Source organism: Bos indicus, chromosome 9, assembly GCF_029378745.1.
Source record: "Bos indicus isolate NIAB-ARS_2022 breed Sahiwal x Tharparkar chromosome 9, NIAB-ARS_B.indTharparkar_mat_pri_1.0, whole genome shotgun sequence".
Classification (NCBI taxonomy): domain Eukaryota; kingdom Metazoa; phylum Chordata; class Mammalia; order Artiodactyla; family Bovidae; genus Bos; species Bos indicus.
Genome location: NC_091768.1, coordinates 24,286,567 through 24,314,278, shown reverse-complemented (window position 1 = coordinate 24,314,278; position 27,712 = coordinate 24,286,567). Strand labels below are relative to the sequence as shown.

At 39.0% G+C, this 27,712-nt stretch overlaps 1 protein-coding gene across 2 annotated transcripts; it reads left to right on the top strand.

Annotated features, from left to right (window-relative positions):
• Positions 1 to 27,348, top strand: RNF146 (ring finger protein 146). 2 transcript variants are annotated; one of them, XM_070795818.1, is made up of 3 exons: positions 1 to 139; positions 8,390 to 8,497; positions 25,636 to 27,348. In XM_070795818.1, coding segments are annotated over exons 2-3 (1,044 nt in total). In that variant the 5' UTR covers positions 1 to 139; positions 8,390 to 8,495; the 3' UTR covers positions 26,678 to 27,348. The 2 variants fall into 2 exon arrangements, with proteins under 2 accessions (XP_070651919.1, XP_070651920.1); XM_070795819.1 differs by having other exon boundaries at positions 21 to 139; positions 8,395 to 8,497.
• Positions 27,349 to 27,712: the final 364 nt, after the last annotated feature.

The following is a 27,712-nucleotide window of genomic DNA, read 5'->3' as shown; positions in this document are numbered from 1 at the left end:
CCGCCTCTCGCGGCCCCGCCCCCGCGACGCGATCGGCCGTCACGTGACGGCCGCGCGCCCGCGCGCGCGTTCCCGGCCGCTGCAGGCTCGGAGGCCGAAGAGAAAAGACGGCGAGGCGGCTTCGGCTGTGGCCACAGAGGTGGGAGTCGGGGCGAAGCCCACTCGAGGGGCAGGGTGAAAGTGAAGCCACTTCTGGGTCCTACTCGGGGAGAGGAGTGATGGCCCGCGGCGTCACCTCCAAGCGCGGCACTCCCCGGGTCGGCCCTGTTCTCCGGGCCTGAGAGGGGCGGCGGCGGGGTCAGGGGCTGGGACGCGGGTGGACGCCCTTGGGCCGGCGCGGCCGCGGCAGTGGAACCGAGCCGGCGTGGCACAGCTCAGCCCTTTCCGCCGCCCCTAGCTTCGTTGCTCTCAGAAGCAGGAAGACTGTGACGGACGCCGCGTTGCCCGTGGCCGCCGCAGCCGCTGCCCTGGGCGAGAGCCCGGAGCTGGTCACGGTCGGGGTGCGAGAGGCGGAGCAGCGGCCATTACTGCGCAGCCTCTTCCGCCGGGGTCCTCGTAGCTGCCTTCGGTGGCAGCCAGGTCCCTTTCCTGTCCCCTCAGCGCAGGTGTCAGGCCTCTACTAGGGGACTTTATGGGCCTCAAGATGTAGGGGCGGCGATGGTTGGAGGGGTAATCCCCCCGCCCCCAGCATCCCGTGCGGAGGCGTCCACTCGGGCCTTGGGTCCGGACGTACAGTTCCTGCATTTTGTTTTTCCGGAGTGTCTTTGGCATCTTTCTCTCCCCTCTCTCCCTCCTCCTCCTGCTCAGTTCCTGGGTCTTGCCTAATCCGACGAGCAGTCCAGTCCCTCGTCTTGTCCGGGTTTAATGCTCAGCACTGTTGTTAAAGCATCAGAACCACTGAGAGGTGTCTCCGTACCCGCTGAGTCTCCAAAACCTCAGTGCATCTTAAAAGACGAGGCTGTTGCTTTGTTCTTTTGGTTGCTGGGTGCGGAGTTCTCTCCCTACCACCCCTCCACCTCCCCCCGCATCCCGTCTGAAAGGGTAAATGGATGTTCCATTGTGGCCGCTATTTTTTGTTTTCTGTGGGCACCTAGAGAAAGGCAGAAAAATTGTTTTGAGTTTATACGTACTTCTGGCAACTAGATCTTTTTCTCTTGATATCAGATTTAGTACGGCTTTCTTTCTGTTCCCTAAGTGCCATTTTACTGAGCACTTATTTCTCAAGTTTCTAAAGTAGGTACATTTTGTTTGTTAAGTAATAGTGAAACTGGAATTGAGAGAAGAAAGCCAAGAAATGGTAGAAAAACGCATTGTCTTTGTGATTGATATTTTCAGGTCCCCCTCCAATGTGTGTACTTTTCTTTTTTGATTACTTTTTTTTTTCACTTAACATATATATTTTATTGAAGTATAGTTGACTTACGCTGTTTCAGGTGCACAGGAAGGTGATTCAGTTATACATACATTATTTTTGAAGTTATTTCCCATTATAGGTTATTACAAGATATTGACTGTAGTTTCCTGTGCTATACAGTAAGTTTTTGTTGATTGTTGCGTATTTATTTTTTTAAATTAGAAATCTGCATTCTATTCATAGTGAGTCAAGCAAGTGGAATCAAAATGTCCTAAAAAGTCACAAGTTTTCTAAAATGTGCATATTGTATATATGTATACAAAGCTTTTCTACTGTGCTTGGTAAAGATTTGAGAACATCAAAAAGAAAAGATGGAGAATTGGAAAATATAAATGAAATGGGAGCACTGAATATGAAATAGAAAAAGTGAAACAAACTAGATAAAAGATCGTCATATAGTCCAGTTGTTTTTAAACATGACTGCTCATTAGAAACATATCTGGAACTCTGGAGAAAAGCAATACCTGGGCATTTATGTTTTTCAAAAAATTTCAAGATAATTCGGATATGCATCTGGATATTAAAAAGTGATACAGGTCTTTCTATTAAATCATAGTTTTGGTGATACTGAGTTCTATTTTTCTGTTGATCAATCATTATAAATGATAATAAGTGAGTAATAGTTATATAATCACAATAGTGAAAGATGTTATCAGTTTTCACAATCAATGGCAAGATAAAAGATAATTACAATTGCAGGCCATAATGGGAACATGATTAACTTAACTATAAAATAATTATATACAGTTTGGATGGTCAAACTGTGATGTGGTAAGTGGAAGTGCTTACAATGTGTGTCCTTTTAAAATAGGGTTTGAAAATATGTCATTGAAAGCAATATACGTTTCCAGAAATTGGAAGACTTAAGGCTATTTTGTTTTTTAATAAGTGATTCTATATTCATACTTTTAAAAGACCTGACATATAGGACACAGGAAGAAAAGCACCTGCTCAAGTAACGGGATTTATGATGTTGGCTTTGCTGTTTTTGTGACCAGCAAATATTGTTTGTGTTGAGTGTCTGGGAGTCTGTGAAGTGCGCTAACAAAACATGAAAATATGTCCAAAAATATCTAATTTTAAAGAGCAAACCGGAAGAGTGAAAGCCCACTCTAAAAATAGATTTTGGATGTGTTTGCTTTTGCTTGTACATCTTAAATTGGAGCGTTTGTTAAGCTCAGTCTTTGATTTAGAATTTTGTTTCAAATGGGCCAATGTAAATTGTAATGTAAATTGTGAGCTAAATGAAAATAATTCTGCAAATGTTTACCTGTTCACATTTAATGTTAAAATGCAAAGCCCACATTTTTGGGTGAGAAGTGCAAAGTAAAGGTTTAATGCTTGGATATGAAGATTGTGAAGCCCAGAGATTGTCATACAGTAACTTTTTTTTATGGGAAATATTAAATGAAGTGGTGGAAATATAATTCTTTAACACAGAGTAGTGTAAAATATTGGACCCCATTTAGTAGAAGTGAGTTTTGACTGAAGACTTTTGTTTCCTAGTATGACTTGTGCTTTCTGTAAGCTGTTTTAACAGGAGAGGAGAAGGAAAGCTAAAAATGGAAAAACGTTAGGGCATTTAGTTACATCTCTCAATCTGGGACTCTCTCTTACATATTAAGATGTATCTGCTAAATTACACCCACTCTATCTCTGTTCCTTTTACTGGTCCTTAATTTTTTTTTTTCCTTTTTCTTTTTTGACTATAACAAAAGTTGTAAGATGTGTGATATTTTTCTTTTCTGTCACTGATCTCTTTTATGTAGAACATTTTATGTAGAACATTATGTGTATTTTGAATAAAGAGTAATAACTTTTATTAAACACTGGCTGTTAATAATTGGAAAAATACAGGAAATCTTCAGATCTTTATAATTCGATATTTTAACTTCAACATGCTTATCTTTTCTTTGATTTTTTTAAAAAGATAATCATTTATTTGAATCTATTATCTAAAAAAAACTTAGTCCATGACTGATTTAAAAAGTAGAATCGTAATTAATCCTAAATATTTTCAGAGAAAATAACAGTGGGTGCAGATAATAGGCGCATGAATTTGTTGAGTGGTCACAAAATTACAAATAATACAATATTCATTTTCAGTTTAACTTGATTGGTTGAATGGGTAAATGATAATCTCTAAACTTTTATATATTTTAAAAAATAGTCTGCCGCTTTTTCCCTTTAGAATTGAGGTGCAGAAATAACTGATTAGTTTCAAATCTTTTCTCTTTTTATGTTACCTTCCTCATAGTTTGTTTCTGTATAAATTTGCACCTTAAGAAGGAAACTTAACCCATTAACTAGTTGATAGATGCATGCCAAAATATAATGGTAAATTTTACTGAATAATTCATAAATTGTATTTAGTTTGGTGATAATTTACAAATCATTCATTGCAGAATGAATTATGTATGTTTGAGTTATTTATGTTTGCCAAATTATTTGTGGTCTGCAGTTAGAATTACACTATTCTTTTATCTTTGGTTAAAAGTAAAAGACTCCCCCTCCCTCCCTTAAAAAAATTCTTTGATTTCAAATGTGTAAGTTTTCTGAGAGCCACTCAACTATTCTGAATATTACACATGACTATTCTGAATATTACACGCCACACCATATGTTGTGCCCAGTTGGCATTACAATTTTCAGAGGCTAGAGTTGATGGATCTAATTGGTAGAATTGGGATACCTAAACCAGTCAGTTTTGATCACAGTAGAATATACGATTTTTTTTTAATCTATGCAAGCAAAGGTGTGAGTAAAGGAACATGGAGTTCGTTTTCTTTATTCAACAATTCTTGCACTAAATTGCAGGTTCTTTTTTTTTTTTTTTTAAGACTGTTGGTATGCAAGACATTCTAAACCTGCATCGTGAGCATGCTAGCCACTTGCCACATGGAGCTATTGAGTAAGCTGTGTGGCTAGTCTGAACTGAGTTGTGCTATAAAGTAAAACGTGTATCAGATTTCAAGGAGTGTACACACACAGAAGTATAAAATACCACATTAATAATTTATATAAAGTACATGTGGAAATGGTAACGGTTTGAATATATTGGGTTAAATGAAATATACTCTCTAAATTTGATTGTTTCTTATTATTGTCATTAATAGAAAATGTGAAATTACCTATGTGGCTTGCATGGTATTTCTGTTAGATAATGATATTCTTTGAGATACAGCACATTGAGGAAAATATTTTTTTAAGGATATACTTGAGTTTGAATCTCATCTCCCAGTATTGATAGCTTTGTGAATTGGGGCTAAATCCTTGTGGGCTTGGGTTTCCTCATTTATACAATTTCTCACAGAGTCATTTTGAGGATTCAGTGATATAATGCATCTACTTAGTGACCTTCAGTATGCATATGAAATACCTGGAGATCTGATTCTCTTGGCAGAGAGTGGGGCTTTGGATATTTGTTTGTAAAGAATTTTCAGGTACTACTGATACTGCTGGTTGAGGACCACAGTTGTCATATCTGGAAGTCTAGATTACTATATAGGTTTTAGTTCATTTTCCTCCCCTCAGCTATTATCCATTTACAGTCAGCTTTGAAATTTTAGCCACGGGAGATAGTAATTGGAAAGGTCCCTGTAGCTGACAAGATTTACTAAAGTCTGTTTTATTCCTGGATTTTAATCTGCATTCTGGAGAATTCACTGCCAGTGAAGAATAGCTGGGTAAATTATATACTTGTCAAAAGATATAAAGATGGCATCAATTTTATAATTTGTAAATGTGGTAACTCCCTCTGTTGGATTTTAAGTTGTTTAAAGAAAGGATTGAAAGTTGTATACCTTTATAGCTTTTGTGGCTAGGTGCCTGTTCACAATTAGAATGTAAATATTGTGTTAGGTGATTAAATGCATTTAGTTTTTCATTCATCCAAGGAATACCAGCTCAAGACAGCAACAACTGATTGGCAGTTGACTAGCCACTTAGAGATATAAGTAATCCTTATCTCAGGGGTCCCATGGTTTACTGGAAGAGTCAGAAGCAAACAGATAATTGCAATGCATATGGTAAATTCAATAATAGAAAAATTACAAAATAAAGGGGAAGGAACAGCTTTTCCAGAGGCAATCAGAGAAAGATAGTAGCATTCATAAACCTTAAAAGAAAGACTATACAGGTAGGAGGAAATACAGAATTACAAAAAGAAATTTGGAGAACTGAGTAATTTGGTGTAACTAGAGTATTAATCTATGAGAGTGGTTGTGGGAGAGAGTTATTTAGGTTTCAGGTCTTTAAGGCTGTTGAATATTGTCTGAGGAGCTTTACTTTATTGTGTAGGCTGGAGAGCCCATATAGGGCTTCACGTATGGAGGATTCATTTTTCTTTTTAAGTGTATCACATTCGGAGACTTAATTTAAGGGGTGATACTGAAGCAAAATAATCAGATGGAGCAGTAGTCCAATGATGGTAAAAGTCTGAACTAGGGCACTAGCAATGGCAAGAGAATGGAGGATAGATTCCAAAGGTGTTAGGGCTAAAAGTTGACAGTTTGATGTAACATGTTGAAAGGGCAGTGAGAAAAATAATTTTGTATTTCTCCATTGGCACTTCTGGTTAAGGCACAGAAGCCGAGATGTCACGTTGTAAGATACATGCGGAGATGGGGGTGTGTAGAGTATGTGTAGATGAGAGACAGAGATGTGAGAGAGCCAAGCATTCTCTCAAGAAGTTAAAATCGCTGGACTCCAGATTGGGCAGAAAAGGAAATGGAATCAGGTATTGGAGAAAGGAAAGGAGGTGGGCAAGAGACTGAAGAGGCACTTGGAATTAAAGAACGGGTGTAAAAATGAGTAAGTGAGCTGGAAGAACCAGACCTTGTGGTCTGAGAGTGAGTTTAAGATTTTAGAGAGACAGCAGTTTTAGGTGGCCATCATATTTTGTTGGGGCAGAGGGTGAAGTTTGTTGAATTTAGGAATTGAAAAATAAGGACAGTGTTTCCCAAATTGTATTTGATGGGACTACCTGCATCAGCATCACTTGAGGTGAGATTCTTGGGCTGAAACCCATGTCTACTGGCCTATAGTATCTCGAGTTAGAGTCTGAGGATGTGTGTCTCTGGGGAAGTTCAAGAACCTCTGAGTTAGGTGTTGAATGGTTTATTCTCAAGGATATTTAATAAATTCATAGTCAGGTGTCAGGAATTATAATGAATTGGATGACCAGTAGTGAGTAGATAGATTGTCAGTATTTTAAGGGTTAAGAGAATAGCTTTAGGGGATTACAGCCAATGGTTAGAGACTTCGAAAAATAAGTGGGGGTTTGTTTGTTTTGTGTTTAAGAGTAATGATATTAGAATAGTAGAATGTTTCCTATTGTCCTGTGTGTGAAAGTGGGTGGTTTCTAATATTTTGAGTAGACTCTAGGAGGGAAGTGAATGATGGAGTCCTCTTTGGTGCCACTGAAGTTGTAGGCACTTAGTAAAGTGAAAGGGTTGTGGAGGGAAGTCAGGACACTGGAGTCCTTGTCATGGAAAGACTAGGTTCTGAAGTCAGAGTAAAACAAAAAGTCAAGTTGTTTATAAACACTTTTAGTCAGTTACTTTGAAAGGTCTTCAGTTTTGAGATAGATTACATATTGTTTGGTCTGTTCTGTTAAACATTTGGTGAGATATGCTGGCTTATCTTAAAAGGGCATTTATCTAAAAAATCTTAAACACTAAATAAAATTCCAAGTTTTTTAGGGAGATAGATTCCCACACTGTAAGAGGTGCATGGAACTGAAAGAATAGCTGTCTCTTCTGTCTTATTACTGTAGAGCCTGTCTCTGTCATCATCATGTATGTTCTTTGCAGTAAATGAGCCTCCTGTAGTGGGCATGAAGTGGATGGAGGTAACACTAACTGTGAAGAAAGAGGACTAATGACTGAGATGATGTTTTGGTTGGTGCCTCAAGATGCCTGCTGTCCAGGAACCATCTTAATGGTTGTAAACTGGGACATTCATATAGGTACCAGGAGGTCCTAGTTAATGTGATGACCTTGCCTTCCCGTGCATTACCTCCTGTAGGAAGGCAGAGGCTGTGAAATACATATCATGTCCATATAGAACTTGTTTCACTTAAAAAACAATTCTTTTTTCTTGTAAAATATAATCAGTTGGCCATAGAGATGGGTTTATTTCTGCACTCTCTCTTTTGTTGGCGTATTTGTCTATTCTTACGCCAAAACCACACGTATATTATTGTAGCTTTGTAATAAGTTTTGAAATCTTTAAGTGTGAGTTCACCATCTTTGTTCCTTTTGAAAAGTGTGTTGGCTATTTGGGGCCCCTTTCAATTCCATATGAATTGGAAGATGAGTTTCTTCATTTCTGAAAAACAGAAAAAAAAAACTATTGGGATTTTGATAAGAATTATGTTGAATCTGTAGATCACTTTGGATAGTTCTGTCGTCTTCATAGTTTTCCAGTCTATGAACACCAGTTGTGTTTCCATTATTTTGCTCTGAATCTCTTTAAGCAGTGCCTTGTAGTTTTTCAGCGTGTAAGTCTTTCACCTCCTTGGTCAAGGTATTTCATTCCTTCAGATGCTATTATAAGTGGGAATGCTTTCTTGATTCCTTGTTTGAATTGTTGATATAGAAACAGAACTGACTTTTTGTGCATTGAACTTATAAAGTGCACCTATGCTAAATTTGTTTTAGGTTTAGCAGCTTTCTTCGGGATTCTCTGGAATTTTCTGTATAGAGAACAGAGAAAATTTTACTATCTCTGCAAATAGATCTGGTTTTACTTTTTCTTTACCAATTTGTATGCCTTTCATATCTTTTTCTGATCTGATTGCTCTGGCTAAAACTTCCAGTGAAGTGTTGAATAGCAGTGGGGAAAGCTGGCATCCTTGTCTAGAAATTTTTCCTCTTCGAGATAAAATTTGCCACTGAATTTTATTAAATCAAAGAATCATACATAATTGACTAATTTTGTTGAGAAGTTGATGTTGAAATTTTTCTTTTGCAGCACAGGATGATCCAGCAATGGAGGAGAAAATTCTGCAAACTGGCTGATTACTCATGAAGATAAGATTTTATTTTTGTGGCAGGCATCTGTGGGGTCTGTAATAGAAATGTAAGTATGGCATCATGGTTTTTACAAAGCTGCAACAAGTTAAATGACTGGTATAAAATGTAATAAATAGAGTATCAGTTAGTTTTAATCAAACAAAATGAATGTTTTATATTGACTTTTAGATCTTTAATTGAATTGACAAGTTTCTTCACATTTAATTACTATTAATATAGGCTTCCAAAAAAAATCTCTTCATAGGGAATAATCCCTATAAAAGTGAAACGGAAGATAGAGAAATTTGCACATAGAAGGCTAAAAAACTGGAAGGATCTCCAGGTCTTTTAGGTTCTACTTATTCTTTACATAGTAATTTATTTAAATAAACAAAGTTAATTTATTTTTTTTTAAGTACATTATTGCATTTTAATTCTTATTGGAGTCACTCTAGTCCCCAGTTTTACTACTTCTATTTTCCTATCAGTTTCTCTTTGTGAAATATGCTTTAAAATGTTAACACTACCTCTGTCTTGGCCATATTGAACTTTAGTCTGTTATTGATGAAACTTTTTTACACAGTGAACATCATATTGCCATCTTGCAAGTTGACAGTTTTTGGTGATTACAGTAGTTAAAATACTTGACCAAAGAGTAACCCTTATAGATACTACTTCATATGTTCTCCCCATTTGACATGTAACTGTTGTTATCTACTTTTCTAGTGTGATGCTTTGATTATATACTCCCATTAAAAGTATTACCATATCATTTTTAGTGTTGAGAATTTTAATAAAAGACAAATGAAACCAGTAAGCATTTTTCTTTAAAATTGGGGCAAATATAGTTTTAATTTAACCCTGTTTACATGTTATCTGTTTATATACTTCTGTATATTTTTTAATCCTGTAGGTCAGATAGTCTGACCATCAGACTATCCCTGCCATCAAGGAATTAGACTGTAGTTTAGTAAGTAAGACACATATATAATTAATACAGTGGAAGAAATACTATATTGAGACACCAGTAAAACACTTTCAGAACTGAGAGAGTGTATTCCATCTGAAGAGTTCAGAGTGAACAGGGGAACTTTTGGTTCGGTCTTAAAGAATGAATAGAATCTTAACAATCAGAAAATTAGGAATTATTTTTCAAGCCAAGGGAATGGGGAAGGGCACAGCTGCCTAAATATCCAGGCATCTTAGAGGACTCAGGGAGCAATCCTGTGTGTGAAGGTCAATGGGAAACAGAGACTTCACAGTTAGTAAAGGGAATGAGTGTGTTTATTTGTACCTACTTATTGCCTGGTGCTTACTGGATGTTTTACTTGGATTATTGAACTCAGTCATAAGATTGTAGTAGCCTTATTTACTAATGAAACAGATAAAACTCATTTTCCCTGGGTCATTGTTTACCAAATTTCTCAGAATTATCTGCTAGGGCACTTACTGAAAACAGATTTTTAGACTCTTAATGCAGATGAGTCCAAATTTCCAAGAGACAGCACATCAGCTAATTCTTATCTTTGGAGAAGTTTGGGAAACACTGTTCTAGGTCAACATAGTAAGAATAAATGACGGATTTTTAACTAAGTCTTGTTTTACTCTGAAGTCTGTGTCAGTGTACTTGAAAGTTAGTGCTTAGCAATTTTGATGACGTTATGTAGGCAGTGCTGCTGCTCCTGCTAAGTCGCTTCAGTTGTGTCCGACTCTCAGCGACCCCATGGGCTGCAGCCCACCAGGCTCCTCCGTCCATGGGATTTTCCAGGCAAGAGTACTGGAGTGGGGTGCCATTGCCTTCTCCATTATGTAGGCAATAGAAAACTACTGAAGACTGAGTGGAGGAAAGACTAATTAGATAATTAAACTGAGGAAAGATGAGAGGAAGAAAAGACTGAGAGGTCAGGAAGGCCACTTGAGAGGTCAGTATTTTGTATAAGAGTGTGCCCAGGAGGCCAAAATTAAGGTCACAGGCTTTAGTAACAAAGGGGACACATTCTATAAAGGTTTTTGTTGCAGAAAAGCAAAGTAGCCAAGGAATAGGGGAGTGCTGAGGATGACTCCTAAGTTTTATCCAAGATAGAGACCAAGAGAAAAGGATGTGGGTTTAAAGGAGTTAATTTTTATTTTAGTCATGTTTGATTTCAGGTGACTGGAGAATATTGAGGTAGACCTTTTGAATACAGAATTGGAAATACAGCTCTTAGGAATCCAGAACAGTTCCAGATACTACATTTTGGGGATATGAGATTTACATTCATACATATAAATTTGGAATATCCTGTAGATTGTCTAGGCATAAAATGTAATATTGAAAATTTTGTCACTCAGAGCCTCTGTGAGGAATCCTGGTATTTCAGGGAAACTAAAGAAGGTGGGGGGGGAGAGGGGGAAATGATAACTGGGAGAGAGTACCATCATGGAAATGAATAATATAAATTTTTAGATAGAGTCTGTGGTTAATATGATTTAATGCAATGGAATCAAATAGATAAGACTGAAAGAGATCATTAGACTTAGCATGTTAGTTGATTTTGAAATTTAGGAATAGAATATTAATTGAAATCTTGGAGGAATTGGGATGGTTTAGCTTGGAAAGCTACCAGTACTCCATCCTGAGCCAAGAGGAATAAGATAGAATGAAGATAAAGATAAATTTTGAGAAGTCATTCATACCTAATTTCTTAATTTGAGGGTTCAGGATATCTCTTAACTAAGAGGTTGGGAAACTTTTATAATAGTCTTTGGGACAATAAGGAAAGAAAGGTGTCTTGGTTAAGTAAAAAGTAATTGATACCAGGCACAATGGGTTCTGGGAACTCAAAATAGCTAATCAGTGTGTGATGTTCACATATTTTGCACCATGTATTTCACTACAATTGTGGAAATTTTCATAAGTTGAGTAACTTTTGTAACTTTGCTCCTTGCTTGATCTTTTTTTTTTTTTTTTGCAAATGTCTCTCCTTGTGGCTTTTGAGGGAGTAGTCTCACTTTATTCCCCATCCTTCTCTGCCATTCTTCTTGTCCACTGCCTCACTTACAAATGTTGGAGTAATCCAAGGTTCTGTGATTAGCCCTTTTGTGTGCTGTGTGTGCAGATTTAATTTGGGCATCCATCCATTTTCATGTGTCAGTAATCATGTATGTGTTGGTGGCTCAAGACACTTCTTTCTGCTTAGATTTCTTGAGCGTACCTGTCCAGTTAACTCAACTGTCATCTGCCTGTCTTCATTTGAAGACATTATAAGTATCTTAAAGTTACAATGTCAGAACTCACCTCAGATTCTGAATCTTGATCATCCATCAGTAACTAAATGCTTTCATTTCTGTTTCCTTAGTATTTCTTATGTTCTACTGTTAGAACCTTACATCTGTCCCTTCCTTCCCATTATCTTTTTTACCTGGATTATTATAAATTCTAGTTTCTTTTTGGCCTCATCCTGCCAAGTCTTCCTCCAAACTTCTGTCCAACTGGTCTTGATAAACTAGTAAACCAACTTGTCACTTCCTAACATAACCTTTCAGTGAATTCCTGTTGACTCCTTAGGAGTTAGTATAAGGACCAACTTCATAGAGATCCTTGAACTCCTTAAATTATATGTAAGATTTCCCTAAATTTTTAATAAGGCTGTGACCAGAAGTGTTTATGAACCGTTTGCATTTAAAATGTTTAAACTTTATTAAGATTCCATAATATAGAAGGTCTCTGCTGTACTTCTTTGCACAGTACTTTTCATCTATTCAAATGTATCTATCCCCTCCTTGCTAGTTACCATTTCTTCCTTTGTACTCCCTGGTGTCTGTTACACTTATCAAAAAATCATTAGGTAATGCAGTGTTCTTTAACTTTGATGGCAGACTTTATTATGCATTTCCTTTCCTAGTGCCATGGGCATGGTAGATGCTCACATGTGTTCTCTGTTCAAAGTTGAAAAGGAATAAGGAGAAATACATGATAGCTCTTGCAGCAGGTGATAAGATGCCGTTCTTCTATCAGTCTGTGAAATTTCTTGTAACTTCCTGAAGCCTTATCTTTCCTAAAATTACTGATGGTGGTTCTTATATTTGGATAGACATGGTTGTTTTAGAAACAATATGTAGCAGTTAAGAGTAAAGACTCTGAAGTCAGATCATCTGGGTTATGGAACCTAGATTTGAGGCTGGCTCAATCACTTAATGAACTATGACTTTGGGTATATTATCTGAGCTTTTTGTACCTCAGTTTCCTCATCTGTAAAAAGGAAAATAACAGACCCAGTTCGTAGGGTGATAGGAGGATTAAAGTATTTCACAAAATATCTGCCACATATTATGCAATCAGTAATTGTTAGTTGTTAAATAGTTTACTATAATAAAACATACATCAATAGGCATCCAACAGAAATGAAATTACTTCCGTTGTAGCTCAGTTGGTAAAGAATCTGCCTGCAATGCAGGAGACCCGGGTTCGATTCCTAGATCAGGAAGATCTCCTGGAGAAGGAAATGGCAACCCACTCCGGTATTCTTGCCTAGAGAATCCCACAAACAGAGGAGGCTGGCAGGCTACAGTCCACAGGGTTGCAAAAGTCAGACACGACTTAGCAACTAAACCACGACCACCACCAATTACAAGACACTGTGCAATAGGAAAAGTTAAGAATTTTGTCTTAAGGACTTAAAAATGGTCATTGTGAAAATTTTAATGTTAAATTTTTTAACTTGTATTAAAGTTCAAACGCTTTATATTCCAACAGAAGTAAAGATCTGAGGAATTAAAAAACAAAAAAACAAAATTTTGGGAAAGAAGATGACGTTCTTTTTTGATAGGTCTCCACAAAAGAGCTTGTAGTACTTTATTCTTTGTTCTCTTTCATGCTTTTAATTGGGTTCTGAGCCCATACTTTAAAAAAATCGGTTTTTCAGTATTTGTAGTTTTTATTGGTGTCAGAAAGTTCCTCAATATTAGTAAGCTAAAGATCTTTCTCATTTATAGTAATTTTACCTTTCTTTTGATTAGATGTCTTTAAGAAGATTAGACAAAATCTGAATACTTACAGATTTCCACTGAATTTGCCTATATCCCTCTGTATTTGGTCTTGTTGCAGAGAAGTCTTAACTAGCATTGATAGACATTTTTTCATCTTCCAGAAATATTTTACATCGTTTAGAAGAATGGAATTTATGTGTAAAAGTAATAATAGCCCATTAAGGGTTCAGTTGGTAAAAAAAAAAATGTCTTGGGAAGTGAGTGATACATTTGTGTTCTTCAGTAGAGTTGGACCAACTTCATTCCAAATTTCTACATATTAATTTAGTAACCAGGAAATAAATTTCCTTTTTTAAAATGATCTCTAAAGTTTCCTAAGAAATTTATTACTTAGGGAATATTTCTATTTAATTAGCACTCTCTTTGTCAAATCCTTACTCTACAAAAGGGAAAGAAATAAAAACATTTCTTACTTACATATTTGTATGATCCTCTGCACAAGTTTAGCCTTCAGCCTATTTGAGGATCATCGAAGGCTTCCCAGGTGGCGCTAGTGGTAAAGAACCTGCCCACCAATGCAGGTGACCTAAGAGATGCAGGTTTGATCCCTGGGTCCAGAAGATCCCCTGGAGGAGGGCGTGGCAACCCACTCCAGTATTCTTGCCTAGAAAATCCCACGGACAGAGGAGGCTCACAAGCTACAGTCCATAGTGTCACAGAGTTGGACACAACTGAAGCAACAGCACACGTGCATGGAGTGTGTCTTACAGATGGGCAGGCTAGTGGTTTGGGTTGCTATGTCTTTATCTTCTTACATATCGTAATGGTATCTTGTCTACTGCATGTACTTAATACAGAATTATGTAAAAAGTATTTAAAGATTTTCCTCCTCATGTCTTACTTGGGATACACTAGGAGTATACTTGGTGAGCTACACAGAATCATAATTTGGTATTTGCTATGGCAAATTGATAGTTGAAAGTTGTTGTTGTTCAGTCCCTAAGTCATATCTGACTCTTTGTGACCCCATGGACTACAGCACACCAGGCTTTCCTGTCCTCTACTCGCTCCCAGAGTTTGCTCAAATTCATGTCCATTGAGTCGGTGATGCTATCTAACCATCTCATCCTCTGCTCCCTTCTCCTTTTGCCTTCATCTTACCCAGCAACGGTCCTTTCAAAGAGTATTCAGTGTTGATTTCCTTTAAGATTGACTGGTTTGATCTCCTTGCTGTCCAAGGGACTCTCAAGTCTTCCCCAGCACCACAATTTGAAAGCATCAATTCTTTAGTGCTCAGCATTCTTCATGGTCCAACACTCATATCCGTACATGACTACTGGAAAAACCATAGCTTTAACTATACAGATGTTGACAAAATGATGTCTCAGTTTTTTAATACACTGTCTGGGTTTGTTATAGCTTTCCTTCCAAGCAAGCATCTTTTAATTTCATGGCTGCAGTCACCATCCACAGTGATTTTCGGAGTCCCAAGAAAATAAAATCTGTCACTGTTTCCATTGTTTCCCCTTCTATTTGCCACGAAGTGATGGGACTGGATGCCATGATCTCTTTTCTTGAATGTAGACTTTCAAGCCAGCTTTTTTATTGTCTTCTTTCACCCTCATCAAGAGGCTCTTTAGTTCCTCTTCACTTTCTGCCTTTAGATCAGTATCATCTGCATATCTGAGGTTATTGATCTTTCTCTTGGCAATCTTCATTCCATCTTGTGATTCATCCAGCCCTGCATTTCATGTGATGTACTCTGCACAGAATTAAATAAGCAAGATGACAATATACAGCCTTGACGTGATCCTTTCCCAATTTTGAACCAGTCTGTTGTTCCATGTCCAGTTCTAACCTGGATACAGGTTTCCCGGGAGACAGGTAAGATGGTCTGGAATTCCCATCTCTTTATGAATTTCCACAATTTGTTGTGATCCACACAGCCAAGGCTTTAGCGTAGTCTGTGAAGCAGAAGTAGATTTTTTTCTGGAATTCTCTTGCTTTCTCCGTGATCCAGCACATATTGGCAATTTGATCTCTGGTTCCTCTGCCTCTTCGAAACCCAGCTTGTACATCTGGAAGTTCTCGGTTCACTTACTATTGAAGTCTAGCTTGAAGGATTTTGAGCAAAATTTTGCTCGCATATGAAGTGAGCAGAATTGTATGGCAGTTTGAACAGTCTTTGGCATTTCCCTTCTTTGGGATTGGAATGAAAACTGACCTTTTCCAGTCCTGTGGCCATTGCTGAGTCTTCCAAATTTGCTGACATACTGAGTGCAGCACTTTTAACAGCATCAGCTTTAGGATTTGAAATAGCTCAGCTGGAATTCCACCACCTCCACTAGCTTTGTTCGTAGTAATGCTTCCTATGTATGACCCACTTGATTTCACATTCCAGGTTGTCCGGCTCTAGGTGAGTGACCACACCATTGTGGTTATCCAGGTCATTAAGACTTTTTTTTCTCTAGTTCTGTGTATTCTTGTCACGTCTTTTTGATCTGTTCTCTTAGGTCCTTAGTGTTTCTGCCCTTCATGCTTGTCCTTGCATGAAATGTTCCCTTGATACCTTCAACTTTTTGAAGAGATCTTGATAGGTGGCCTTACAAATAGCTGTGAAAAGAAGAGAAGCCAAAAGCCAAAGAGAAAAGGAAAGGTATAAGCATCTGAATGCAGAGTTCCAAAGAATAGCAAGGAGAGATAAAGCCTTCCTCAGCAATCATTGCAAAGAAATAGAGGAAAACAATAGAATGGGAAAGACTAGAGATCTCTGCAAGAAAATTAGAGTTACCAAGGGAACATTTCATGCAAAGATCAGCTTGATAAAGGACAGAAATGGTATGGACCTAACAGAAGCAGAAGATATTAAGAAGAGGTGGCAAGAATACACAGAAGAACTGTACAAAAAAGATCTTCACGACCCAGATAATGACTAAGGTTTGATCACTCACACTCACTAGAGCTGGACATGCTGGAATGTGAAGTCAGGTGGGCCTTAGGAAGCATCACTTCGAACAAAGGTAGTGGAGGTGATGGAATTCCAGTTGAGCTATTTCAAATCCTAAAAGATGATTCTGTGAAAGTGCTGCACTCAATATGTTAGCAAATTTGGAAAACTCAGCAGTGGCCACAGGACTGGAAAAGGTCAGTTTTCATTCCGATCCCAAAGAAAGGCAATGCCAAAGAATGCTCAAACGACCGCACAGTTGCACTCACCTCACACACTAGTCAAGTAATGCTCAAAATTCTTCCAACCCAGGCTTCGGCAGTATGTGAACTCTGAACTTCCAGATGTTCAAGCTGGTTTTAGAAAAGGCAGAGGAACCAGAGATCAAATTGCCAACATCCGCTGGATCATGGAAAAAGCAAGAGTTCCAGAAAAACATCTATTTCTGCTTTCTTGACTATGCCAAAACCTTTGACTGTGTGGATCACAACAAACTGTGGAAAATTCTGAAAGAGATGTGCCTGATGTGCCTCTTGAGAAACCTGTATACAGGTTAGGAAGCAACAGTTAGAACTGGACATGGAACAACAGACTGGTTCCAAATAGGAAAAGGAGTACGTCAAGGCTGTATATTGTCACCCTGGTTATTTAACTTAAATGCAGAGTACATCATGAGAAATGCTCGGCTGGAGGAAGCACAAGCTGGAATCAAGATTGCCAGGAGAAATATCAATAACCTTAGCTATGCAGATGACACCACCCTTATGGCAGAAAGTGAAGAAGAACTAAAGAGCCTCTTGATGAAACTGAGAGTGAAAAAGTTGGCTTAAAGCTCAGGATTCAGAAAACTAAGACCATGGCATCTGGTCCCATCACTTCATGGCAAATAGATGGGGAAACAGTTGAAACAGTGGCTATTTTTTGGGGCTCCAAAATCACTGCAGATGGTGATTGCAGCCATGAAATTAAAAGACGCTTGCTCCTTGGTAGCAAAGTTATGACCAACCTAGCTGTTGCTGCTGCTGCTGCTAAGTCGCTTCAGTCATGTGAAGTTGACTCTGCGCGACCCCATAGATGGCAGCGCACCAGGCTGCCCTATCCCTGGGATTCTCCAGGTGAGAACACTGGAGTGGGTTGCCATTTCCTTCTCCAATGCATGAAAGTGAAAGTGAAGCCACTCAGTCGTGTCCGACTTTTCGAGACCCCATGGGCTGCAGCCTACCAGGCTCCTCCCCCCAAGGGATTTTGCTGGCAAGAGTACTGGAGTGGGTTGCCATTGCCTTCTCCAGACCAACCTAGAGAGCATACTAAAAAGCAGAGACATTACTTTGCCAACAAAGGTCCATCTAGTCAAGGCTGTGGTTTTTCCAGTAGTCATGTATGGATGTGAGAGTTGGACTATAAAGAAAGCTGAGTGCCGAAGAATTGATGCTTTTGAACTATGGTGTTGGAGAAGACTGTTGAGAGTCCCTTGGACTGCAAGGAGATCCATCCAGTCCATCTTAAAGGAAATAAGTCCTGGTTGTTCATTGGAGGGACTGATGTTGAAGCTGAAACTCCAATACTTTGGCTACCTGATGTGGAGAGCTGACTCATTTGAAAAGACCCTGATGCTGGGAAAGATTGAAGACAGGAGGAAAAGGGGACGACAGAGGATAAGATGGTTGGATGGCATCACCAACTCAATGGACATGGGTCTGGGTGGGCTCCGGGAGTTGGTGATGGACACGGAGGCCTGGCGTGCTGCAATTCATGGGGTCGCAAAGAGTCAGACACGACTGAGCCACTGAACTGAACGTTGAAAGTTCTTTAGGTGAAATAATGAAGCTTTAACTATCTTCTACCTGTTTTCTGATGATGTTTACCCAGTTTTATCTCATTCTAATGAGGGAACCAGAATACCTGCCCAAAAAGAATTGTTTTGCCTTTCCTAGTATGTTATTTTCACAGTTCATATCTTCCCCTGGGATGTCTATCATTTTTTTTTTAATTTGTTAATTATATGTTTACATTTATTTATGCATGCAAGAGTAAGATTCATATAAAGTATTGGTCAGGATGGAGAGTAATGCTTTTAGGTTGAAAACTTCTTTTTCATAGATAAGGTAACTGCATCTAATGGAAAATTGATATTTGGGGTTAATTTTATTTATAATACAACAGGGTCTGAGACTGTGTATCTTTTAAAAGTATGGCATTCATCCAAGTTGCACTGTTAGATACTTAATTTACATTTTAGTAGACTTCTATTTTTCTTCTTAAAATTTTTAAATTTATTGGCCTTTCTTTTGTCCAGAAGGTACCTAGATCATTTAGGTGTATATGAGATGTTGCTATTGTTTTTCCAAAGTAGTGGTGATCAGTAGCTCATTTAAACATTTTGTCTTACAAATAGAATCAAACATCTCTCTTACTCAGTTAAATTATTACTTGTGGATGAAGGACTTCATTATTTTTAATTGGGCCTTAAATGTGGAAATTAAAGTTTTTTTTTCAGAATTTCATTGACAGTGAATTTTTTTTAATTGAAAGGGACAAAAGATGATATTGTTCACCCTTTCTCTAGCTAATTTTAGTTCTTTCTGTTAGTACAATGTTTCAAGTTATTCTATGATTTAAATGTAGCAATAGGACCTGATGAATGAAACCTAGTTAGTCAGTGCCTTACAACTGTTTTCAGTTGTTTTTTCCTGAGAACAATAGATATATCAGATCAGATCAGATCAGTCGCTCAGTGCTGTCCGACTCTTTGCGACCCCATGAACCGCAACACACCAGGCCTCCCTGTCCATCACCAACTCCTGGCGTTCACTCAGACTCATGTCCATCGAGTCGGTGATGCCATCTAGCCATCTCATCCTCTGTCGTCCCCTTCTCCTCTTGCCCCCAATCCCTCCCAGCATCAGAGTCTTTTCCAATGAGTCAACTCTTCGCATGAGGTGGCCAAAGTACTGGAGTTTCAGCTTTAGCATCAGTCCTTCCAAAGAAATCCCAGGGCTGATCTCCTTCAGAATGGACTGGTTGGATCTCCTTGCAGTCCAAGGGACTCTCAAGAGTCTTCTCCAGCACCACAGTTCAACAGCACCAATTCTTCGGTGCTCAGCCTTCTTCACAGTCCAACTCTCACATCCATACATGACCACAGGAAAAACCATAGCCTTGACTAGACGAACTTTTGTTGGCAAAGTAATGTCTCTGCTTTTGAATATGCTATCTAGGTTGGACATAAGTTTCCTTCCAAGGAGTAAGCGTCTTTTAATTTCATGGCTGCAGTCACCATCTGCAGTGATTTTGGAGCCCCGAAAAATAAAGTCTGACACTGTTTCCACTGTTTCCCCATCTATTTCCCATGAAGTGATGGGACCAGATGCCATGATCTTCGTTTTCTGAATGTTGAGCTTTAAGCCAACTTTTTCACTCTCCACTTTCACCTTCATCAAGAAGCTTTTTAGTTCCTCTTCACTTTCTGCCATAAGGGTGGTGTCATCTGCATATCTGAGGTTATTGATATTTCTCCCCGCAATCTTGATTCCAGCTTGTGTTTCTTCCAGTCCAGCGTTTCTCATGATGTACTCTGCATAGAAGTTAAATAAACAGGGTGACAATATACAGCCTTGATGTACTCCTTTTCCTATTTGGAACCAGTCTGTTGTTCCATGTCCAGTTCTAACTGTTGCTTCCTGACCTGCATACAAATTTCTCAAGAGGCACATCAGGTGGTCTGGTATACCCATCTCTTTCAGAATTTTCCACAGTTTATTGTGATCCACAAGTCAAAGGCTTTGGCATAGTCAGTAAAGCAGAAATAGATGTTTTTCTGGAACTCTCTTGCTTTTTCCATGATCCAGCGGATGTTGGCAATTTGATCTCTGGTTCCTCTGCCTTTTCTAAAACCAGCTTGAACATCAGGAAGTTCACGGTTCACATATTGCTGAAGCCTGGCTTGGAGAATTTTAAGCATTACTTTACTAGCATGTGAGACGAGTGCAATTATGCGGTAGTTTGAGCATTCTTTGGCATTGCCTTTCTTTGGGATCAGAATGAAAACTGACCTTTTCCAGTCTTGTGGCCACTGCTGAGTTTTCCAAATTTGCTGGCATATTGAGTGCAGCACTTTCACAGCATCATCTTTCAGGATTTGGAATAGCTCAACCGGAATTCCATCACCTCCACTAGCTTTGTTCATAGTGATGCTTTCTAAGGCCCACTTGACTCCACATTCCAGGATGTCTGGCTCTAGGTCAGTGATCACACCATTGTGATGATCTGGGTCGTGAAGATCTTTTTTGTACAGTTCTTCTGTGTATTCTTGCCATCTCTTCTTAATATCTTCTGCTTCTTTTAGGTCCCATACCATTTCTGTCCTTTATCGAGCCCATCTTTGCATGAAATGTTCCTTTGGTCTCTGATTTTCTTGAAGAGATCTCTAGTCTTTCCCATTCTGTTGTTTTCCTCTATTTCTTTGCATTGATCGCTGAAGAAGGCTTTCTTATCTCTTCTTGCTATTCTTTGGAACTCTGCATTCAGATGTTTATATCTTTCCTTTTCTCCTTTGCTTTTCGCTTCTCTTCTTTTCACAGCTATTTGTAAGGCCTCCCCAGACAGCCATTTTGCTTTTTTGCATTTCTTTTCCATGGGGATGGTCTTGATCCCTGTCTCCTGTACAATGTCACGAACCTCATTCCATAGCTCATCAGGCACTCTATCTATCAGATCTCGTCCCTTAAATCTATTTCTCACTTCCACTGTATAATCATAAGGGATTTGATTTAGGTCATACCTGAATGGTCTAGTGGTTTTCCCTACTTTCTTCAATTTCAGTCTGAATTTGGCAATAAGGAGTTCATGGTCTGAGCCACAGTCAGCTCCTGGTCTTGTTTTTGCTGACTGTATAGAGCTTCTCCATCTTTGGCTGCAAAGAATATAATCAATCTGCTTTTGCCAATAAACAGAAAAGAGAGGAGCTAAATTCAGTTTATCAAGTATTTATTATGTAGTGTGTATTAGATATCTTAGAAAAGGGAATTGAGTCAAAACATGAATTTTCCCCATTTTACTGATAAGAAAACTGAAGTCCAAGAAGCATGCTGTGAGATGAAGCTGGCATGAGAGCTGGCGTCCAGACAGACTGTGCAGGGCATATAGATCCTGGTCTCTAACCTGAAACCAAGTTTTTAACAAGACACAAGGCTGGACCCATTAAAAGGCATATGCAGTAATTTAATAAATATTGTTTACTTGATGACTTGGAAGGGCAGAGATGGGCTATAGTTGGATTTAGGGGATATTTAGGAGATAAAATGTAGGACTTGCTAATGTTTTGAATGGGGAGGGGTTAGGAGAAGCCAAAGATGGAGAAGCTCTATACAGTCAACAAAAACAAGACCAGGAGCTGACTGTGGCTCAGATCATGAACTCCTTAAAGTTACCAAATTCAGACTGAAATTGAAGAAAGTAGGGAAAACCACTAGACCATTCAGGTATGACCTAAATCAAATCCCTTATGATTATACAGTGGAAGTGAGAAATAGATTTAAGGGACGAGATCTGATAGATAGAGTGCCTGATGAACTATGGAATGAGGTTCGTGACATTGTACAGGAGACAGGGATCAAGACCATCCCCATGGAAAAGAAATGCAAAAAAGCAAAATGGCTGTCTGGGGAGGTCTTACAAAATACATGTGAAAAGAAGAGAAGCGAAAAACAAAGGAGAAAAGGAAAGATACAAGCATCTCAATGCAGAGTTCCAAAGAATAGCAAGAAAAGATAAGAAAGCCTTCTTCAGCGATCAATGCAAAGAAATAGAGGGAAACAACAGAATGGGAAAGACTAGAGTTCTCTTCAAAAAAATTAGAGATACCAAGGGAACATTTCATGCAAAGATGGGCTTGATAAAGGACAAAAATGGTATGACCCTAACAGAAGCAGAAGATATCAAGAAGAGGTGGCAAGAATACACAAAAGAACTGTACAAAAAAGATCTTCACGACCCAGATAATCACGATGGTGTGATCACTGACCTAGAGCCAGACATCCTGGAATGTGAAGTCAAGTGGGCCTTAGAAAGCATCACTATGAACAAAGCTAGTGGAGGTGATGGAATTCCGGTTGAGCTATTCCAAATCCTGAAAGATGATGCTGTGAAAGTGCTGCACTCAATATGCCAGCAAATTTGGAAAACTCAGCAGTGGCCACAGGACTGGAAAAGGTCAGTTTTCATTCCGATCCCAAAGAAAGGCAATGCCAAAGAATGCTCAAACTACCGCATAATTGCACTCATCTCACACGCTAGTAAAGTAATGCTCAAAATTCTCCAAGCCAGGCTTCAGCAATATGTGAACCGTGAACTTCCTGATGTTCAAGCTGGTTTTAGAAAAGGCAGAGGAACCAGAGATCAAATTGCCAACATCCGCTGGATCATGGAAAAAGCAAGAGAGTTCCAGAAAAACATCTTTTTTTGTGTGTGTGGTGCAGCAGAAATTTCCTTCTATAGTTTTTTTTTTTTTTTTTAACTTTGCAATATTGTATTAGTTTTGCTAAACATCAAAATGAATCTGCCACAGGTATACCCGTGCTCCCCATCCTGAACCCTCGTCCCTCCTCCCTCCCCATACCCTCCCTCTAGGTCGTCCCAGTGCACCAGCCCCAAGCATCCAGTATCGTGCATCGAACCTGGACTGGCAACTCGTTTCATACATAATATTATACATGATTCAATGCCATTCTCCCAAATCTCCCCACCCTCTCCCTCTCCCACAGAGTCCATAAGACTGATCTATACATTAGTGTCTCTTTTGCTGTCTCGTACACAGGGTTATTGTTACCATCTTTCTAAATTCCATATATATGTGTTAGTATACTGTATTGGTGTTTTTCTTTCTGGCTTACTTCACTCTGTATAATAGGTTCCAGTTTCATCCACCTCATTAGAACTGATTCAAATGTATCCTTTTTAATGGCTGAGTAATACTCCATTGTGTATATGTACCACAGCTTTCTTATCTATTCATCTGCTAATGGGCATCTAGGTTGCTTCCATGTCCTGGCTATTATAAACAGTGCTGCGATGAACATTGGGGTACACGTGTCTCTTTCCCTTCTGGTTTCCTCAGTGTGTATGCCCAGCAGTGGGATTGCTGGATCATAAGGCAGTTCTATTTCCAGTTTTTTAAGGAATCTCCACACTGTTCTCCATAGTGGCTGTAGAGTTCCCTTTTCTCCACACCCTCTCCAGCATTTATTGCTTGTAGACTTTAAAAAAACAAACAAACAAAAAAAAACATCTATTTCTGCTTTCTTGACTATGCCAAAGCCTTTGACTGTGTGGATCACAATAAACTGTGGAAAATTCTGAAAGAGATGGGAATACCAGACCACCTGACCTGCCTCTTAAGAAACCTATATGCAGGTCAGGAAGCAACAGTTAGAACTGGACATGGAACAACAGACTGGTTCCAAATAGGAAAAGGAGTACATCAAGGCTGTATATTGTCACCCTGTTTATTTAACTTATATGCAGAGTACATCATGAGAAACGCTGGACTGGAAGAAACACAAGCTGGAATCAAGATTGCCGGGAGAAATATCAATAACCTTAGCTATGCAGATGACACCACCCTTATGGTAGAAAGTGAAGAGGAACTAAAAAGCCTCTTGATGAAGGTGAAAGTGGAGAGTGAAAAAGTTGGCTTAAAGCTCAACATTCAGAAAACGAAGATCATGGCATCCGGTCCCATCACTTCATGGGAAATAGATGGGGAAACAGTGGAAACAGTGTCAGACTTTATTTTTCGGGGCTCCAAAATCACTGCAGATGGTGACTGCAGCCATGAAATTAAAAGACGCTTACTCCTTGGAAGGAAACTTATGTCCAACCTAGATAGCATATTCAAAAGCAGAGACATTGCTTTGCCAACAAAAGTTCGTCTAGTCAAGGCTATGGTTTTTTCTGTGGTCATGTATGGATGTGAGAGTTGGACTGTGAAGAAAGCTGAGTGCTGAAGAATTGATGCTTTTGAACTGTGGTGTTAGAGAAGACTCTTGAGAGTCCCTTGGACTGCAAGGAGATCCAACCAGTCCATTCTGAAGGAGATCAGCCCTGGGATTTCTTTGGAAGGACTGATGCTAAAGCTGAAACTCCAGTACTTTGGCCACCTCATGGGAAGAGTTGACTCATTGGAAAAGACTCTGATGCTGGGAGGGTTTGGAGGCAGAAGGAGAAGGGGACGACAGAGGATGAGATGGCTGGATGGCATCACTGACTCGATGGACATGAGTCTGAGTGAACGCCAGGAGTTGGTGATGGACAGGGAGGCCTGGCGTACTGCGATTCATGGGGTTGCAAAGAGTCGGACATGACTGAGCGACTGAACTGAACCGAACCGAGGACAGCTTCAGTGATGGATTTCTGGCTTGAAAAGCAAATGAATAGAGGTGTCTCCAGAGGGGCATTTAGGGAATAAGTAAATAAGGAGGAAACAGATCATAAATTCAGTTTTTTAGCCAAGAAGAGAGCTAAAGTAGGCAATTAAAAGATAGTTCTAGTGCTAAAACGAAAAACCCGGGCTGGTGATTATCATTTTAGGAGTTGGTAACAAATTGAAGCCATGAACGTAGATGAGATCATCTTGAAAGAGTACAGCAAGAGGAACGTTTGTGTGGTTTAGAACAAGCCTCAACAATAAAAAGGCCATTAAAAGAAAAGTTGTTTCACAGAGGGGGAATGAGATGACTGGTTTAACCAGTGTTTTTAAGATTATACAGCAGAGAAACGGAGTTTCTAGGATTTCAGCTCTAGTCATTTTACATGGTCTACTTGTCAAGTACCAGAAGTACATTAATACATGGAAGTATTGCAGAATTGCACTTAGTGGTATCCTAAAAGGTATAAAATTTGTTACTTTCTGAGATTGTAATCTGAATTATTTTTAACCATTTTTTTGTTTTTCTCTACTGTCCAGACTGATTTTAAAAGTGTAGATGGAGTGTACATTTTAAAATCTTAGCATTTAGTTCTATTCTGTGAATAGAAATGGTATATTTATTTCAAATCTATACTTTGGTTGTACCTTTTTATTTGTGCCTCATTTCCTGCCCACAAATAAGAATAAATTCAAATCAAAAATATTTTTCTACATAAGTTTTTTCTCTGCTTTCAATTTTGTGTCCCCATTGTCTTGACTTGCATATAATTGGTGCTTAATAAGTGTTTTCTGAATGTTGAATTAAGATTTTGGAAGAGTTAAAACAAGATTTTAATATTACATGTATTTTCTCTCATTTTCTCAGGATGGCTGGCTGTGGAGAAATTGATCACTCTATAAACATGCTTCCTACAAACAGGAAAGCAAATGAGTCCTGTTCTAATACTGCACCTTCTCTAACTGTCCCTGAATGTGCCATTTGTCTGCAGACATGTGTTCACCCAGTCAGTCTGCCTTGTAAGCATGTTTTCTGCTATCTGTGTGTGAAGGGAGCTTCATGGCTTGGAAAGCGATGTGCCCTCTGTCGACAAGAAATTCCCGAAGATTTCCTTGATAAGCCAACCTTGTTGTCACCAGAAGAACTCAAGGCAGCAAGTAGAGGAAACGGTGAATATGCCTGGTATTATGAAGGAAGAAATGGGTGGTGGCAGTATGACGAGCGCACTAGCAGAGAGCTGGAAGATGCTTTTTCCAAAGGTAAAAAGAGCACTGAAATGTTAATTGCCGGGTTTCTGTATGTTGCCGATCTTGAAAATATGGTACAGTATAGGAGAAACGAACATGGACGTCGCAGGAAGATCAAGCGGGATATAATAGATATACCAAAGAAGGGAGTAGCTGGACTTAGGCTGGACTGTGATGCTAATACTGTAAACCTGGCGAGAGAGAGCTCTGCTGACGGAGCGGACAGTGTACCAGCTCAGAGCGGAGCTTCTGTTCAGTCGTCTTCTGTGAGGCCCCTGACGTCAGTAGACGGTCAGCTAACAAGCCCCGCCACACCATCCCCTGATGCAGGCACTTCTCTGGAAGACTCTTTTGCACATTTACAACTTGGTGGAGACAGCATAGCGGAAAGGAGTCATAGAGGGGAAGGAGAAGAAGAGCATGAATCACCATCTTCAGGCAGGGTACCAGCACCAGACACTTCGATTGAAGAAACCGAATCCGATGCCAGTAGTGATAGTGAGGATGTATCTGCGCTTGTTGCACAACACTCCTTGACCCAACAGAGACTTTTGGTTCCTAATCCAAGTCAGACAGTATCTGATCGATCAGTGGCAGCGGGTGGAACAGTGAGTGTCAGATCTCGAAGGCCTGATGGACAGTGCACAGTAACGGAAGTTTAAATAAAAGTTTTCAGATCCATGCTCAAGATGAAAATGGTTATCTGTAAATTTTTGCCCACGTAACATTATACTCATCCCCAGTAGTGCATTTTGGGAGTTGGGGTGGGAAGGGGTATGGGAAGGATAGACTTGTAATTAATATGTCTAACACACCTCTGTTGAGAAATTTATTTAATATAAAGAACTTGGGTGTTAATAGTTGAGAGCTGTTTAGTAATAACGCAGTTTTCTTGAGGTCTGTTTATTTTATAGTTTTTTAAAATACCTTCAGTTCTTTTGGCCAGCGTGTGTGTATTTGGGCATTAATGGTCCTCATCTGACTATTGCCTTGGTTCATATTTTTCTGCATGGATTGACGTAAAACCATTACCAAAATTTGGCACCTACAAGATGTCTGGTATCAGTATGAACAGAAAGCTTAAATAACGTGAGAACAAATGTGAATTTGGGGTTTTAAAATAACAACTACTTAACAGTAAAGTTACTGAAATGGAAATGTAAAGGAAACAGCTTATAACTTATGTTTCAGAATCTTGTTTGTAACACACTTCATAGCGTTCTCATAGGCTTTGCTGTCTAGTCCTTGTAGTTAAGAGGTTTCTCTTGCTCCACATTTTTTTTTTGATTACAGACTTTATAATTTAATAAATATTAGAATTTATCAAAATTAATCTGTCTCTTGTTTGAATCTGGAAGGGAATGGGAAACATTTTGTGGCCAAAGATCACTAAAAGTGGTGATTTAAATTGGTATATTCAGCTTACATGGCCACTTGCTCAGAAAAGTTTGATTTCTTCATAGAGAATATTTAAACAGTCTCCAGGGAATTTTCATGGAATAAATATGTGTGGAAATAAACCTAAAGCCTGTCTTAAATAACTTGATAGTAGAGGCTATGTATATACTGGGTTTTCCTTGCCAGTCTTCATTAATGGCTAGCACTTACATGAATTAAATGATAGGTTTATTTCTAAATAGCATTAGTAGACACAAACTCACTCAACACAAAATGTAGAATCTACAGCAAGGTTGGAA